Raw genomic sequence first — 15,823 nt, 5'->3', positions numbered from 1 at the left:
ATAAAAATTATTCTGGGAGGGGGAAATGAGGGGTTTAGGGTTCACATACACACAGGCAGAGTGACAAGAAACCGGGTCGGTATGGCTTGCAGCGTGTGTATACTCAGCTTTAAGGGATGAAGCAGAGCTCAGTGTGCGTGATAATACACAATCAAATACTACATGTTCCTGACATTTGGATTGGCTAGACTGGTTACCACTGTAACAAACCCTCAGTTGTGGGATGTATTAAAGGATATGCATCATGATGGCTCAGTGGTTAGCACTATATACAGTGGCTCATTGGTTATCACTATATACAGTGGCTAGGTGGTTAGCACTATATACAGTGGCTCAGTGGTTAGCACTATATACAGTGGCTCAGTGGTTAGCACTATATATAGTGGCTCAGTGGTTAGCACTATATATAGTGGCTCAGTGGTTAGCATGTATACAGTGGCTCAATGGTTTGCACTATATAAAGTGGCTCAGTGGTTAGCACTATATACAGTGGCTCAGTGTTTAACACTATATACAGTGTCTCAGTGGTTAGCACTATATACAGTGGCTCAGTGTTTAACACTATATACAGTGTCTCAGTGGTTAGCACTATATACAGTGGCTCAGTGGTTAGCACTATATACAGTGGCTCAGTGGTTAGCACTATATACAGTGGCTCAGTGGTTAACACTATATACAGTGGCTCAGTGGTTAGCACTATATATAGTGGCTCAGTGGTTAGCACTATATGCAGTGGCTCAGTGGTTAGCACTATATACAGTGGCTCAGTGGTTAGCACTATATACAGTGGCTCAGTGGTTAGCACTATATACAGTGGCTCAGTGGTTAGCACTATATACAGTGGCTCAGTGATTAGCACTATATACAGTGGCTCAGTTGTTAGCACTATAAGTGATGGCTCAGTGGTTAGCACTATATACAGTGGCTCAGTTGTTAGCACTATATACAGTGGCTCAGTGGTTAACACTATATACAGTGGCTCAGTGGTTAGCACTATATACAGTGGCTGTGGTTAGCACTATATACAGTGGCTCAGTGGTTAGCACTATATACAGTGGCTCAGTGGCTAGCACTATATACAGTGGCTCAGTGGTTAGCACTATATACAATGGCTCAGTGGTTAGCACTATATACAGTGGCTCAGTGGTTAGCACTATATACAGTGTCTCAGTGGTTAGCACTATATACAGTGGCTCAGTGGCTAGCACTATATACAGTGGCTCAGTGGTTAGCACTATATACAGTGTCTCAGTGTTTAACACTATATACAGTGTCTCAGTAGTTAGCACTATATACAGTGGCTCAGTGGTTAGCACTATATACAGTGGCTCAGTGGTTAACACTATATACAGTGTCTCAGTGGTTAGCACTATATACAGTGGCTCAGTGGTTAGCACTATATACAGTGGCTTAGTGGTTAGCACTATATACAGTGGCTCAGTGGTTAGCACTATATACAGTGGCTCAGTGGTTAGCACTATACACAGTGGCTCAGTGGTTAGCACTATATACAGTGGCTCAGTGGTTAGCACTATATACAGTGGCTCAGTGGTTAGCACTATACACAGTGGCTCAGTGGTTAGCACTACATACAGTGGCTCAGTGGTTAGCACTATATACAGTGTCTCAGTGGTTAGCACTATATACAGAGTCTCAGTGGTTAGCACTATATACAGTGGCTCAGTGGTTAGCACTATATACAGTGGCTCAGTGGTTAGCACTATATACAGTGGCTCAGTGGCTAGCACTATATACAGTGGCTCAGTGGTTAGCACTATATACAATGGCTCAGTGGTTAGCACTATATACAGTGGCTCAGTGGTTAGCACTATATACAGTGTCTCAGTGGTTAGCACTATATACAGTGGCTCAGTGGCTAGCACTATATACAGTGGCTCAGTGGTTAGCACTATATACAGTGTCTCAGTGTTTAACACTATATACAGTGTCTCAGTAGTTAGCACTATATACAGTGGCTCAGTGGTTAGCACTATATACAGTGGCTCAGTGGTTAACACTATATACAGTGTCTCAGTGGTTAGCACTATATACAGTGGCTCAGTGGTTAGCACTATATACAGTGGCTTAGTGGTTAGCACTATATACAGTGGCTCAGTGGTTAGCACTATATACAGTGGCTCAGTGGTTAGCACTATACACAGTGGCTCAGTGGTTAGCACTATATACAGTGGCTCAGTGGTTAGCACTATATACAGTGGCTCAGTGGTTAGCACTATACACAGTGGCTCAGTGGTTAGCACTACATACAGTGGCTCAGTGGTTAGCACTATATACAGTGTCTCAGTGGTTAGCACTATATACAGTGTCTCAGTGGTTAGCACTATATACAGTGGCTCAGTGGTTAGCACTATATACAGTGGCTCAGTGGTTAGCACTATATACAGTGGCTCAGTGGTTAGCACTATATACAGTGGCTCAGTGGTTAGCACTATATACAGTGGCTCAGTGGTTAGCACTATATACAGTGTCTCAGTGGTTAGCACTATATACAGTGTCTCAGTGGTTAGCACTATATACAGTGTCTCAGTGGTTAGCACTATATACAGTGGCTCAGTGGTTAGCACTATATACAGTGGCTCAGTGGTTAGCACTATATACACTGGCTCAGTGGTTAGCACTATATACAGTGTCTCAGTGGTTAGCACTATATACAGTGGCTCAGTGGTTAGCACTATATACAGTGGCTCAGTGGTTAGCACTATATACAGTGGCTCAGTGGTTAGCACTATATACAGTGTCTCAGTGGTTAGCACTATATACAGTGGCTCAGTGGTTAGCACTATATACAGTGGCTCAGTGGTTAGCACTATATACAGTGGCTCAGTGGTTAGCACTATATACAGTGGCTCAGTGGTTAGCACTATATACAGTGGCTCAGTGGTTAGCACTATATACAGTGGCTCAGTGGTTAGCACTATATACAGTGGCTCAGTGGTTAGCACTATATACAGTGGCTAGCACTATATACAGTGGCTCAGTGGTTAGCACTTTTCAGCCTTGCAGCGCTGGGGTCCTAGGTTCAAATCCCACTAGGGACAACATATGCAAGCAGTTTGTATGCTCTCCCATGTTTTGTGGGTTTCATCCCACATTCCAAAGACATACTGATAGGGAATGTAGATTGTGAGCCCCGTCGGGAACAGCGATGATTACGTTTATAAAGCTCTGTGGGATTAATGGCGCTATATAGGTGAGTATAATAAATATGCCAGAATATTCCCCCAGTGCGGGGTCTCTGGGATCCCACTGATCAATGAACCGATGATTCTGCCCTGTGGTCCCTTCAGTCTCCGTGCTGTGATGTTTCTCCATAGTTAGAAGGACGGGAAAGGAAAACAATGAAGGAGGCTGCGTTTTTATTGTTGATGTGTTCCTAAAAGTCGGACCGCTGTCAATCATGAATGATGGCTCATCCGTGCGCGGTAACTTTGTGAGAGACAATTACTCAAGAATGTGGCAATTCACTGACAGCAAACAAAGGTCTGAAAATGCTAACAGGTCTGACGACAAGGAAGTTGCAGGATTATCCGTTATACGATGTTGGTGAAACTTTACATCAAACCAGAAATCTGAGCTCCAGAGAAGAGACAGATAGACACGTGACTGACAGGTGAAAGGTGACTGACAGGTGACTGATAGGTGAAAGGTGACTGACAGGTGACTGATAGGTGAAAGGTGACTGACAGGTGACTGGTAGGTGACTGACAGGAGATAAGTGATTGACAGGAGATAAGTGACGGACAGGAGATAAGTGACAGGAGACTCACAGGAGACAGGTGACTGACAGGAGACAGGTGACTGACAGAAGACAGGTGACTGACAGGTGAAAGGTGACTGACAGGTGACAGGTGACTGACAGATGACAGGTGACTGACAGGAGACAGGTGACTGACAGGTGACTGATAGGTGAAAGGTGACTGACAGGTGACTGATAGGTGACTGGTAGGTGACTGACAGGAGATAAGTGATTGACAGGAGATAAGTGACGGACAGGAGATAAGTGACAGGAGACTCACAGGAGACAGGTGACTCACAGGAGACAGGTGACTGACAGAAGACAGGTGACTGACAGGTGAAAGGTGACTGACAGGTGACTGACAGGAGACAGGTGACTGACAGGTGAAAGGTGACTGACAGGTGACAGGTGACTGACAGATGACAGGTGACTGACAGGAGACAGGTGACTGACAGGTGACTGATAGGTGAAAGGTGACTGACAGGTGACTGATAGGTGACTGGTAGGTGACTGACAGGAGATAAGTGATTGACAGGAGATAAGTGACGGACAGGAGATAAGTGACAGGAGACTCACAGGAGACAGGTGACTGACAGGAGACAGGTGACTGACAGAAGACAGGTGACTGACAGGTGAAAGGTGACTGACAGGTGACTGACAGGAGACAGGTGACTGATAGGTGACTCACAGGAGACAGGTGACTGACAGAAGACAGGTGACTGACAGGTGAAAGGTGACTGACAGGTGACAGGTGACTGACAGATGACAGGTGACTGACAGGAGACAGGTGACTGACAGGAGATAAGTGATTGAGAGGAGATAAGTGACGGACAGGAGATAAGTGACAGGAGACTCACAGGAGACAGGTGACTGACAGGAGACAGGTGACTGACAGGTGACTGACAGATGACAGGTGACTGACAGGAGATAAGTGACTCACAGGAGATAAGTGATTGACAGGAGATAAGTGACTGACAGGTGACTGACAGGAGACAGGTGACTCACAGAAGACAAGGGACTCGCAGGTTACTAACAGGTGACAGGTGACTCACAGGTGACTGACAGGAGATACGTGACAGGAGACTCACAGGAGACAGGTGACTGATAGGTGACTGACAGGAGACAGGTGGCTCACAGGTGACTGACAGGAGATAAGTGACTGACAGGAGATAAGTGACTGACAGGAGACAGGTGACTGACAGGAGATAGGTAACTGACAGCTGACTGACAGGAGACAGGGAACAGATAATTGACAGATGACTGCCAGGTGACAGGTGACGTCACGCACATAGGGCACCAGATCATTTTTGCCGTTTTCCGGATCTTCTGGATCACCCAGTGCCGGATCACACAGCTTTTCCTGTCGCGGCTTCATTTCCATGATATTTATGAGATGGATTTGTGGGCATTGGTTATTGCAGACCCCGTCGGTGCCGGGCGGGGGGCGCGCTGCGTCGTGTGACTGTAATTATGGGCTCTGGGGACCCAGGAGGGGGCAGCTAATTGTTTTTGGATGCACAGGAGATAATGCCAGATTAAGTGAAATTGCAGTTTAATGCGGCCGCCCCATTTATAGGGAATTAGCATCAATAATGGATGATTTCCTGGCGGATTTCACAGCAGAGTGGAGACACTTACACAATGTAACAGAATCTCAGCCTAACAGATTTCTAGTGAAGCTTTCTATTCTCTGCGCTGTGTATGATTATGGAGGACGGGGGGTTCTGAGCAGCCGGTGGTCCGTGACTTATCTGGGTCCGGTCAGTGACGTCACATATGGCCAGAGCTGATGTCATCCAGCCTGGTGTCAGTCCTCACTGCAGGGACAGCGTTCTATTCATGGCAGAGCGGGGCGATGGCGGGGACGATGCGGGTCCTCAGTGATTACTGGGCAGTTCAGTCACTTTGTGCAAGTTCAAGAACTCAGCAATCGGGTGTAATAAAGGGGTTGTCCGGTCCAAACCGGTAAGTCTGCAGTCCCTCTATTTGTCAGTCTGTGACTGCAGACGTATGAATCCCCCCAGTGTACTCACCCTGCAGGGTATGTGTGAGTTATACATTCTCCCGGCCAGTGGAGGTGGCCTCGCTCCATACACTTGTGCGAAGCAAGGACGAGCCCACTTCAAGATGATACTGGTAGTGATCATAATGGTGGTGATGATAATGATAATGGTGGTGATGATGATGGTGATAATAATGGTTATGATGGTGATGGTGATGATGGTGGTGGTGATGATGGTGATGATGATGGTGATGACTGTGATGATGATGGTGGTGATGATGGTGGTGGTGATGATGGTGGTGGTGATGATGGTGGTGGTGATGATGGTGGTGATGATGATGGTGGTGGTGATGATGGTGGTGGTGTTGATGGTGGTGATGATGATGGTAGATGATGGTGGTGATGAAGGTGATGTGGTAGGATGGTGATGATGGTGGTGGTGATGATGGTGGTGATGATGCTGGTGGTTGTCATGGTGATGATGATGATGATGGTGGTTGATGGTCATGATGATGATGATGGTTATGATGATGGTTATGATGGTGGTGCTGATGATGGTGGTTGATGGTCATGATGATGGTGGTGATGGTGGCGATGATGCTGGTGATGATGCTGGTGGTTGTGATTGTGGTGATGATGGTCATGATGATGATGATGATGGTTATGATGGTGGTGATGATGGTGGTAGTAATTATGGTGGTCATGGCGATGATAATGATGATGGTCATGATGGTGATGATGGTTATGATGGTGGTGATGATCTTGGTGGTGGTGATTATGGTGGTCATGGTGATGATAATAGCGATGATGATGATGGTCATGATGATGATGATGATGGTTATGATGATGGTGGTGATGATCATGGTGGTAATGATGGTGGTGGTGATTATGGTGGTGATGGTGATGATAATAGTGATGATGATGATGGTTATGATGGTGGTGATGATGGTGGTAGTAATTATGGTGGTCATGGCGATGATAATGATGATGGTCATGATGGTGATGATGGTTATGATGGTGGTGATGATCTTGGTGGTGGTGATTATGGTGGTCATGGTGATGATAATAGCGATGATGATGATGGTCATGATGATGATGATGGTTATGATGATGGTGGTGATGATCATGGTGGTAATGATGGTGGTGGTGATTATGGTGGTCATGGTGATGATGATAATAGTGATGATGATGATGGTCATGATGATGATGATGATGGTTATGATGATGGTGGTGATGATCATGGTGGTGATGATGGTGGTGGTGATTATGGTGGTCATGGTGATGATAATGATGATAATGATGGTTATGATGGTGATGATTGTGATGGTGATGATGGTCATGATGATGGTTATGATGGTGGTGATGATCATGGTGGTGATGATGGTGGTGGTGATTATGGTGGTCATGGTGATTGTGATGGTGGTGATGGTGATGATGATAATAGTGATGATGATGATGATGATGGTGATGATGCTAACGACCCTTTTTGACCCTTTTTGTCCCTTTCCGTTTTTGTGGGTACAAGTACTTTGTATAAAGGTTGCCCGCTCTCAGTCGATGCCGCCGGCCAATGATGCACCACTGACTGTTGACATAAAAAAGCAATAATGTAACATGAAACACAAGCAGTAAATAAATAAGATGCCAAACTGGGAAGAAAGTGTAAGAACGCGACGTGTTCTCTGCACGCGGCGTCTGTGGCGTTTTCTCGGCCTCTTGAACCAGTTCCTACGGTAAAAATAACACAATTGTTTCTGCTTTGCAGCGTTTCTTATAAATATCGCCGCCGCTGCGCTCGCCCTCCGCCAGCAGCCCGCCCCATCTGCCCGGGGAGAGATCTGCGCGGACCCTGCCCCCTCCACATCGCCATATTAGCCCCATCAATTACAGGGAAACAGTGCAGCGAGCAGTTTTCTTCTTTGTGCTGATAATTAACGTTTACTTTCCTGCTGAAACTTCGTGACAATGTTATTTCGAGGATCTTGCTGGCTTTCTTAATTGGTGATTATCTATTCCACGCTGTGCAGCAATTTCTGCGCGTTTAATTGTTTTAAACAAGTAATATTTCTGTTCTTTCATGTCTTGCTTATTTCAAAGCCTCGTACGAGCTGCAGATTTCTGCTCTCGGCTTCTCTTGTTCTTTGCAAATTCTTTGCCAACAACCTTTATTAACCGTTTGCCTCCCCAGACCACATCTCCCGGGCCGTGCGGGCTCCCTCCCTGCTGCAGTAAGATTGCTAATGGCTGTCTGCGGTCCTGACAACTATTTCCCCAGGTCGGCAAATAGTTGTCAGCCTTGGCCCTCTCTATACAGGGGTCAGCTGCCAGGTGCCCAGTAACCATGTGACATCTAAGCTCCTCCCTGGAGGGGCTGAGGATCGGATGGAGGGCCCCTTTAAATCTCCGCACACCATTAAATGCCGCTACATTCGAAGCCGCCATAAGTCGCCGTCGCCCGCAGACACATTTTAATTAAAATAGTTCAGTGTTTGGCAAAATGAAGAAGAGTAAAACCTCCGGTCAGATCCTCTGAACTGAGATAAGACTGGACGTCTGAACAATGGGAGATTACGGGGAGGAAGTAATTATAAAACCTGAGCCCAGATATCAAATCCTCAGAAGAATCGACGCTTAGACGAGGATGGAAGTTCTGCAACTTTCTAATGAACTTTTTCTCCCCAACTTCTAGATCTGTGTTACAATGTGAACTGGTGACAGCCATGTGTGACGATCTCAGGTGGGCCGCAGACAGCAGAAGCCCCTCATAAAGCACCGTTACACCTGCCTTGGGGATGCTGTGGCCCCTGACCTCCGGGGCCCCTGTGGGCTGCAGAGTTGGCACCAATGAGATGCCTGATCTGAGGAACGTCTGATACAATTGTATCCAGTCTGGACAATCCTCTGCCAGCGAAGCAGCCTGGACTGATACAATGTAACTAGGAGACGACTATTGCTCCTGGATTTAGGCCAATGAGGATTCTTCTAGATTTGGTTTATTGTAAAAAGTTCTTACTCCCATTGAGTTTTCAGACTCTGGGAGTAACACAATACAAGTTGCTATACACTGGCAGCCAGCAGAGGTCTTACAATGGTGAGAAATGAACAGAGCATCGCACCGAGTCAAAGCAATGAGACAAAGGGGAATCTTCCCACCGGCCTCCGCTCCATTCACGTCAATAGGGCCGACTGCCCTTCCCTGCAGAGCAAAACTGTGCAGGTAGATGAGGCTCTGCGCCCCCTTCATTCTCATGATTAGCCGGGGTCCCAGAGGTCAGACCAGCGATTATTGAGGACTGATCACTTTAGAAGATTGAAATATCCCTTTAATTCACAGACTACTCGATACAAGTAGTGGAAGATAGAAAGAAAAATCAGGTACCGCATGATGTGTATTTAGTCCGCACTTTGGCTCAGACAACAGCATCAAAAACGCTATGTGTGAATCCACCCGCCCATTAAAGGGAAACAGCAGTGAAAAATACACCCTCCTGTGCCTTATTACTGAATTCCATCGGTCGGTCTCTGGTCTCTTTTGTGGTTTCTATCTTCTTGTATAGAACACTGGGGATGTTACATAATAACACTGTGAATCCAGAACCGGTGATACACTAAATTCTGTCTGACTCTATAGGGAAGAGAACTTGCTGAATAATCGGCTGTTCCACACAGGGACTTCTCTAACTTCTATCACAGCTACTGATGATGATTAGACAGAGCTGCGATGACAGAGATGATAGCTCAGCTGCCCTGACTGTATGGCAGAGATAGCACTGGTTCAAGCTACTAAACCAAAGCATCATTGGATAAACAGCAAACCAAAGAGGAAGGGAAAGGAATGCGGGCAGGGTGCCATCTAAAATTCAACATGGCATCGGATCACAAGCAGACAGCAGGTAAACTACTGACAAGGGACTGCAATGTACGCCAAAGCCCAAAGTGTGATAGACCCTCAGGTGGGGGGTGCAATCGTGTAAAGGGGGGCTTCCTCTGGAGGGCTTCTCTAATTAATGCTCTAATCAGCATCTCAGCCCTGTATGACCTGGATACAATATATCCTTGCAGAAGCTACGTCCAGCAGCCATCACATCCCTGTGATCTTGATGTTTGCTTCTTTCTTGTTACTTTTTGATACATCATAAAAACGGCTGCAGTTAAAGGGCCGGCGCTTCCTGTGAAGAGACTGATGATCATGATGGAAGTTGTCCCTGGCATGATCGCAGCTGTGAACATCTCTTCTACTTATTACCCATCTACTCATGCAGAGAGCATGGAATAAACTTCATCCTAAACCAGGGGTGTGAATTGTAATTGTTGAAGATCATGTAAATGAAGTCCACAGCTCCATTAATTAGGAGGTAATTGACGCCGGATTCCATGGCAACACAAAGCATCTGCCAGAACTTCTCTCCTTGTCAATGTTTAAATGTATTTCTTGCTGCCACCATACTAAATCGCAAAAAGGGGGAGGGGAGACGGCCAACAGAAAAGACTCGAGTTTACCGAGCGCGGGAAGTGCGGCATTAATGATCAGCAGATGGTTACATTAATACCGCGATAGCCAACGATTGCGAAAACTCCGTAACCTGCGACCAACCAGGTGGAAATGTAACAGAATCAACTGCGACATCAGATCACCAATGGAATACTAATAAGTTACTGTATGTATACAGGATGTCACGAGATTGTATGAATATGAAATATAATATGATTTTGGAGTTTGACTGTCAGAGCCATGCTGCGTGCTAAAAAAAACCCTCCCTTCCCTCTGTGTTTCTGAATGTATTTGTAGACGAGAGTTGTATTGCCCTGGCCATAAATTCCAAGCTTGGAGCAACTTACTTCCCCCCTCCCATCTGTCCAGCTGTAACTGGTATAGAATTTCTCCAAAATCCATGAGGGTCTTTGTTCTAATATGATAAGATATTGGGCCAACGACTTGGGCTAGGAGAATATTAAATACATATGGCTAACGTCCATCGGCGGATCGGTCCGCCACTATAAGCAGGAGCTTCTAACTCCATCAGTTACAAAGTATGGATTTCTCTGAAACTGTGCGTCACAAACAGCACAAATTTTGTTTCATTAGAACGCCAATGTTAATACAAGATGAATGCTGGGTGTGTTATGATTCTGACATGTTCGGTAGCAGAGATACAATAGACAAACTTGTGTGAAATTTACTAAGACTGAAGAGAGAGGAGGGTCTGGGTAAGCCAGCCCTGTTGGTGATGTCACAGGCTGCGGTTTATAAGTTTTGCCAGACCCCAGCAGTTTTTTTTCACCTGAGGAGCCTGACTGCTAGTCTTGATGAACTGGGACAGATGGAAACTCCACCAACTAGCCTGGTTGCCTGCAATGCTCTGAACACATGTAAGTGTTGATTTCTCAGTAATCCCTGTTTTTTTATAATAATAATAATAATCTTTATTTTTATATAGCGCTAACATATTACGCAGCGCTTTACAGTTTGCACACATTATCATCGCTGTCCCCGATGGGGCTCACAATCTAAATTCCCTATCAGTATGTCTTTGGAATGTGGGAGGAAACCAGAGTGCCCGGAGGAAACCCACGCAAACACGGAGAGAACATACAAACTCTTTGCAGATGTTGTCCAAGGTGGGATTAGAACCCAGGACTCCAGCACTGCAAGGCTGCTGTGCTAACCACTGCGCCACCGTGCCGTGTAATTTATAATTACGTTTGTACATATTTTCAATTGTCTCATATTGTGACATCTTTATATAACTTTTTATAAACACTGCCTTAAATCTTTGATGGAGTATAATATTTAATACTTGATTCGTTCTTCTGTTCTGAAACGTACCCTAAGTCTTCTGAAGGGAATTACGCTACTGTTATGGGTTAGCTTCGGACCTGTTTAATCGGAGCTGGTGGCAGCATACCTTTGTACTGGGTAGTTGGGAGTCATTGTAGCGACTGCGGCATTGATAATTATTGTTCCTGCCTGAACGGGAGTATTTATATCGCCTTGCTGCAGCGTGCCCAATAGCCAGTACATAGCAGGCAGCCTTTCTGGCGACTAATAACCCTAGGTGCAGAGCCTAGTCTGACATGAGAGTAAGGGGGCGCCAGAGAACTGCAAGTTTCAAGTGGAACTGTAAGCGGGATATACATAAATCCCTGCAGTTCATGGTATATTGTAGAGCAGTGGGATACCTAAAATAAGCCCCTGCTGTGTGTTTTTTTCATCACATTGTAGCAGTGGAGGGATACCTAAGATAAGCTCCCTGTGATAGCCATCTGTTGGCCTAAAGTCACCCTGATCCATGATGTAGGGGTGACGGTCACGGTGTGAATCGTGACACCCTCCATACACTCCATTCCCATTCGTCCCCTCCATCCCTCCTGTACATCACCTCCATCCCTTCCGTCCCCCTCCATCACCCACATCCCCCTACATTCCCTTCGTCCCTCTCCATCTCCCTCCATCACCTCTGTCCTGCTCGGTCTCCTCCTTCCCCTTCATCGCCTCCAACCTCCTATGTCCCCTTCAACCCCATCCATCCCACTCCATCATCTCCATCCCCTACATCCCCCTCCATCCACGTCCATCGCCTCTATCCCCCTCAATCACTTCTGTCCCCTCCATCACCTCCATCCCCTTTCATCCCCTCTATCACCTCCGTCCCCTCCATCACCTCCATCCCCCTCTGTCTGTCCCCCTCTGTGCCCTCCATTACCTCCGTCCCCTCCGCCCCCCAACATCCCCTCCATCACCTCTGCCCCTTCTGTTACCTCCATTCTCTCCATCACCTCCGTCCCCCTCCGTCTCCTCTATCACCTCCATCCCCTCCATCGCCTCCACCTTCCTCCGTCCCTTTCATCACCTCCGTCCCCCTCTGTTCCCTCCATCCCCCTCCGTGGCCTCCATCACCTCTGTCCCCTCCATCACCTCCACCTCAACATCCCCTCCATCACCTCTGCCCCCTCTGTTCTCTCCATCACCTCCATCCCCCTCCATCTCCTCTATCACCTCCGTCCTCTCCATCACCTCCATGTTCCTCCGTCCCCTACATCATCTCCGTCTCCCTCCGTTCCCTCCATCCCCCTCCATTACCTCCGTACCCTCCATCACCTCTATCCCCCTTTGTCCACTCTAACACTTCCGTCCCCTCCATCACCTCCATCCCCCTCCATGCCCTCCATCTCCTTCATCACCTCCACCCCCCCACATCCCCTCCATCACCTCCGCCCCCTTTGTTCCCTCTGTTCTCTCCATCACCTCCATCCCCCGTCTCCTCTATCACCTCCGTCCCCTCCATCACCTCCACCTTCCTCCGTCCCCTCCATCACCTCCGTCCCCCTCCATTCCCTCCATCCCCTCCCTCACCTCCGTCCCCCTCCATTCCCTCCTTCCCCCTCCATGCTCTCCATCACCTCTGTCCCCTCCATCACCTCCACCCCTAACATCCCCTCCATCACCTCTGCCCCTGTTACCTCCGTTCTCTCCATCACTTCAGTCCCCCTCCATCTCCTCTATCACCTCCGTTCTCTCCATCACTTCCATGTTCCTCCGTCCCCTACATCACCTCCGTCTCCCTCCGTTCCCTCCGTCCCCCTCCATGCCCTCCATTTCCTCCGTACCTCCATCACCTGCATCCCCCTTCGTCCCCTCTATCACCTCCGTCCCCTCTATCTCCTCCATCACCTCCATCTCCCTCCGTTCCCTCCATCCCCCTCTGTACCCTCCATCACCTCCGTCCCCTCCATCACCTCCACCCCCAACATCTTCTTCATCACCTCTGCCTCCTCTGTTACCTCCATTCTCCATCACCTCCGTCCCCCTCCATCTCCTCTATCACCTCCGTCCCCTCCATCACCTCTATGTTCCTCCATCGCTTACATCACCTCTATCTCTCTCCGTTCCCTCTGTCCCCCTCCATTACCTCCGTACACTCCATCACCTCCATCCCACTTCGTCCCCTCCATCACCTCCATCCCCCTCCGTCCTCTCCATCACCTCCGTCTCCCTCTGTTCCCTCCATCCCCCTCCGTGCCCTCCATCACCTCCGCCCCCCAACATCCCCTCCATCACCTCTGCCCCCTCTATTCTCTCCATCACCTCCATCCCCCTCTGTCTCCTCTACCACCTCTGTCCACTCCATCACCTCTTCCTTCCTTGGTCTTCTTCATCACCTCCATCCCCCTCCATTCCCTCCATCCCCTCCGTCCCCCTCCGTTCCTTCCGTCCCCCTCCGTGCTCTCCATCACCTCCGTCCCCTCCATCACCTCCGCCCCCAACATCCCCTCCATCACCTCTGCCCCGTTACCTCCGTTCTTTCCATCACCTTCATCCCCCTCCGTCCACTCCATCACCTCCGTCTCCCTCCTTTCCCTCCATCCCCCTCCGTGCCCTCCATCACCTCCGCCCCCCAACATCCCCTCCATCACCTCCGTCCCCCTCCGTTCCTTCCGTCCCCCTCCGTGCCCTCCATCACCTCTGTCCCCTCCATCACCTGCGCCCCCAACATCCGCTCCATCACCTCTGCCCCGTTACCTCTGTTCTCTCCATCACTTTCATCCCCCTCCATCTCCTCTATCACTTCGTCCCCTCCATCACCTCCATGTTCCTCCGTCCCCTCCATCACCTCCGTCTCCCTCCATTACCTCTGTACCCTCCATCACCTCCATCCCCCTCCGTCCGCTCCATCACCTGTATCTCCCTCCTTTCCCTCCATTCCCCTCCGTGCCCTCCATCACCTCCGCCCCCCAACATCCCCTCTATCACCTTCGTCCTCCTCCATCCCCTCCATCACCTCCGTCCCCCTCCGTTCCCTCCATCCCCTGCATCACCTCCGTCCCCCTCCGTTCCCTCCATCCCCCTCCGTTCCCTCCATCCCCCTCCATTCCCTCCGTCCCCTTCATGCTCAGCTTTACGAACAGGATTATTTCTAAATCTTTTATATTTGAATCTAAAATGAAACCCTGCGATTCAGTTGAGTTAATTAATCTGGAAATCTCGTCTCTGTGCTTATGGTTCCTGGTGCACGTGCGTTGTCTATAACATGGTGAGGCTCCAAAGCAAAGAAGCAGCTGGATAACCTCAGCGTCTCAACCGCAACATAAACAGCTAGAATTATCCGCTGCAGCAAAATGACTTCTGAAAGCGCCACGACTTACATCACCCACTAATCCCACTGTGCAGCCGATCCAGAGACAAAACTGATTTCATTCTCTCTATTCTGGAAATAAACTTCAATTACTTTCTATTATAGTATCAATTCATCAAAAGTGTCAAAATCTTAGCTTGCTGACAGTGAATAGAAATTTTCAAGAATCCATACAAAAAAAAACAAAGTTCAAATAATAAGAATCTGGTATAATCTAGACTGGCACTAAGGGTTAGGAGTAGGACCAAAATACCATAGACCAACAGCCCTGGTGTAACTAGAGTCCAATAAGCCTGGCTCACCCACTGCATGTAGGTCAGATGTAGGGTCCCTAGTAGCATTCAAAATCCTATAATGACATACCGTATGTGTTACCCCCTTCCCCCGTTATATAGTAATGTCTCTCATCCTTGTAGATATGTTTCCCATCCTGGTATATATGTCACCATCTTGTTATATATGTCCCCATCATGGTATATATGTCACCCATCCTGTTATATAAGTCTCCATCCTTGTACATATGTCTCCCATCCTGGTATATATGTCTCCCATCCTGGTATAATGTGCCCCATCCTGGTATATATGTCACCATCCGGTTATATATGTCCCCATCCTTGTATATATGTCCCCCATCCTGTTATATAAGTCTCCATCCTTGTATATACGTCTCCCATCCTGGTATATATGTCTCCCATTCTGGTATAATGTGCCCCATCCTGGTATATATGTCACCATCCAGTTATATATGTCCCCATCCTGGTATATAAGTCCTCATCCTTGTATATATGTCTCCCATCCTGGTATATATGTCTCCCATCCTGGTATATGTCTTCCATCCTGGTATATATGTCCCCCATCCTGTTATATAAGTCTCCATCCTGGTATAATGTGCCCCATCCTGGTATATATCTCCCTCATCGGGTTATATAT

At 47.8% G+C, this 15,823-nt stretch overlaps 1 protein-coding gene across 1 annotated transcript; it reads left to right on the top strand.

Moving 5' to 3' along the window:
- The first annotated feature begins 6,268 nt into the window (after positions 1–6,268).
- On the top strand, positions 6,269–7,249 carry LOC138680943 (eggshell protein 1-like). The gene has a single exon (XM_069768144.1). It carries the CDS (start codon positions 6,269–6,271, stop codon positions 7,247–7,249), a length of 981 nt encoding a protein of 326 aa, XP_069624245.1.
- The last annotated feature ends 8,574 nt before the right edge of the window (positions 7,250–15,823 follow it).

This window comes from Ranitomeya imitator, chromosome 5 (genome assembly GCF_032444005.1).
Source record: "Ranitomeya imitator isolate aRanImi1 chromosome 5, aRanImi1.pri, whole genome shotgun sequence".
Taxonomy (NCBI): domain Eukaryota; kingdom Metazoa; phylum Chordata; class Amphibia; order Anura; family Dendrobatidae; genus Ranitomeya; species Ranitomeya imitator.
The sequence above is the reverse complement of the archived record's forward strand: the minus strand, read 5'-3'. Positions and strand labels throughout refer to the sequence as shown.

Bases quoted from the DNA above. Each gene is read 5' to 3' on its own strand.
- LOC138680943 (XM_069768144.1), top strand. From the start codon at position 6,269: ATGATGATGATGGTTATGATGATGGTTATGATGGTGGTGCTGATGATG.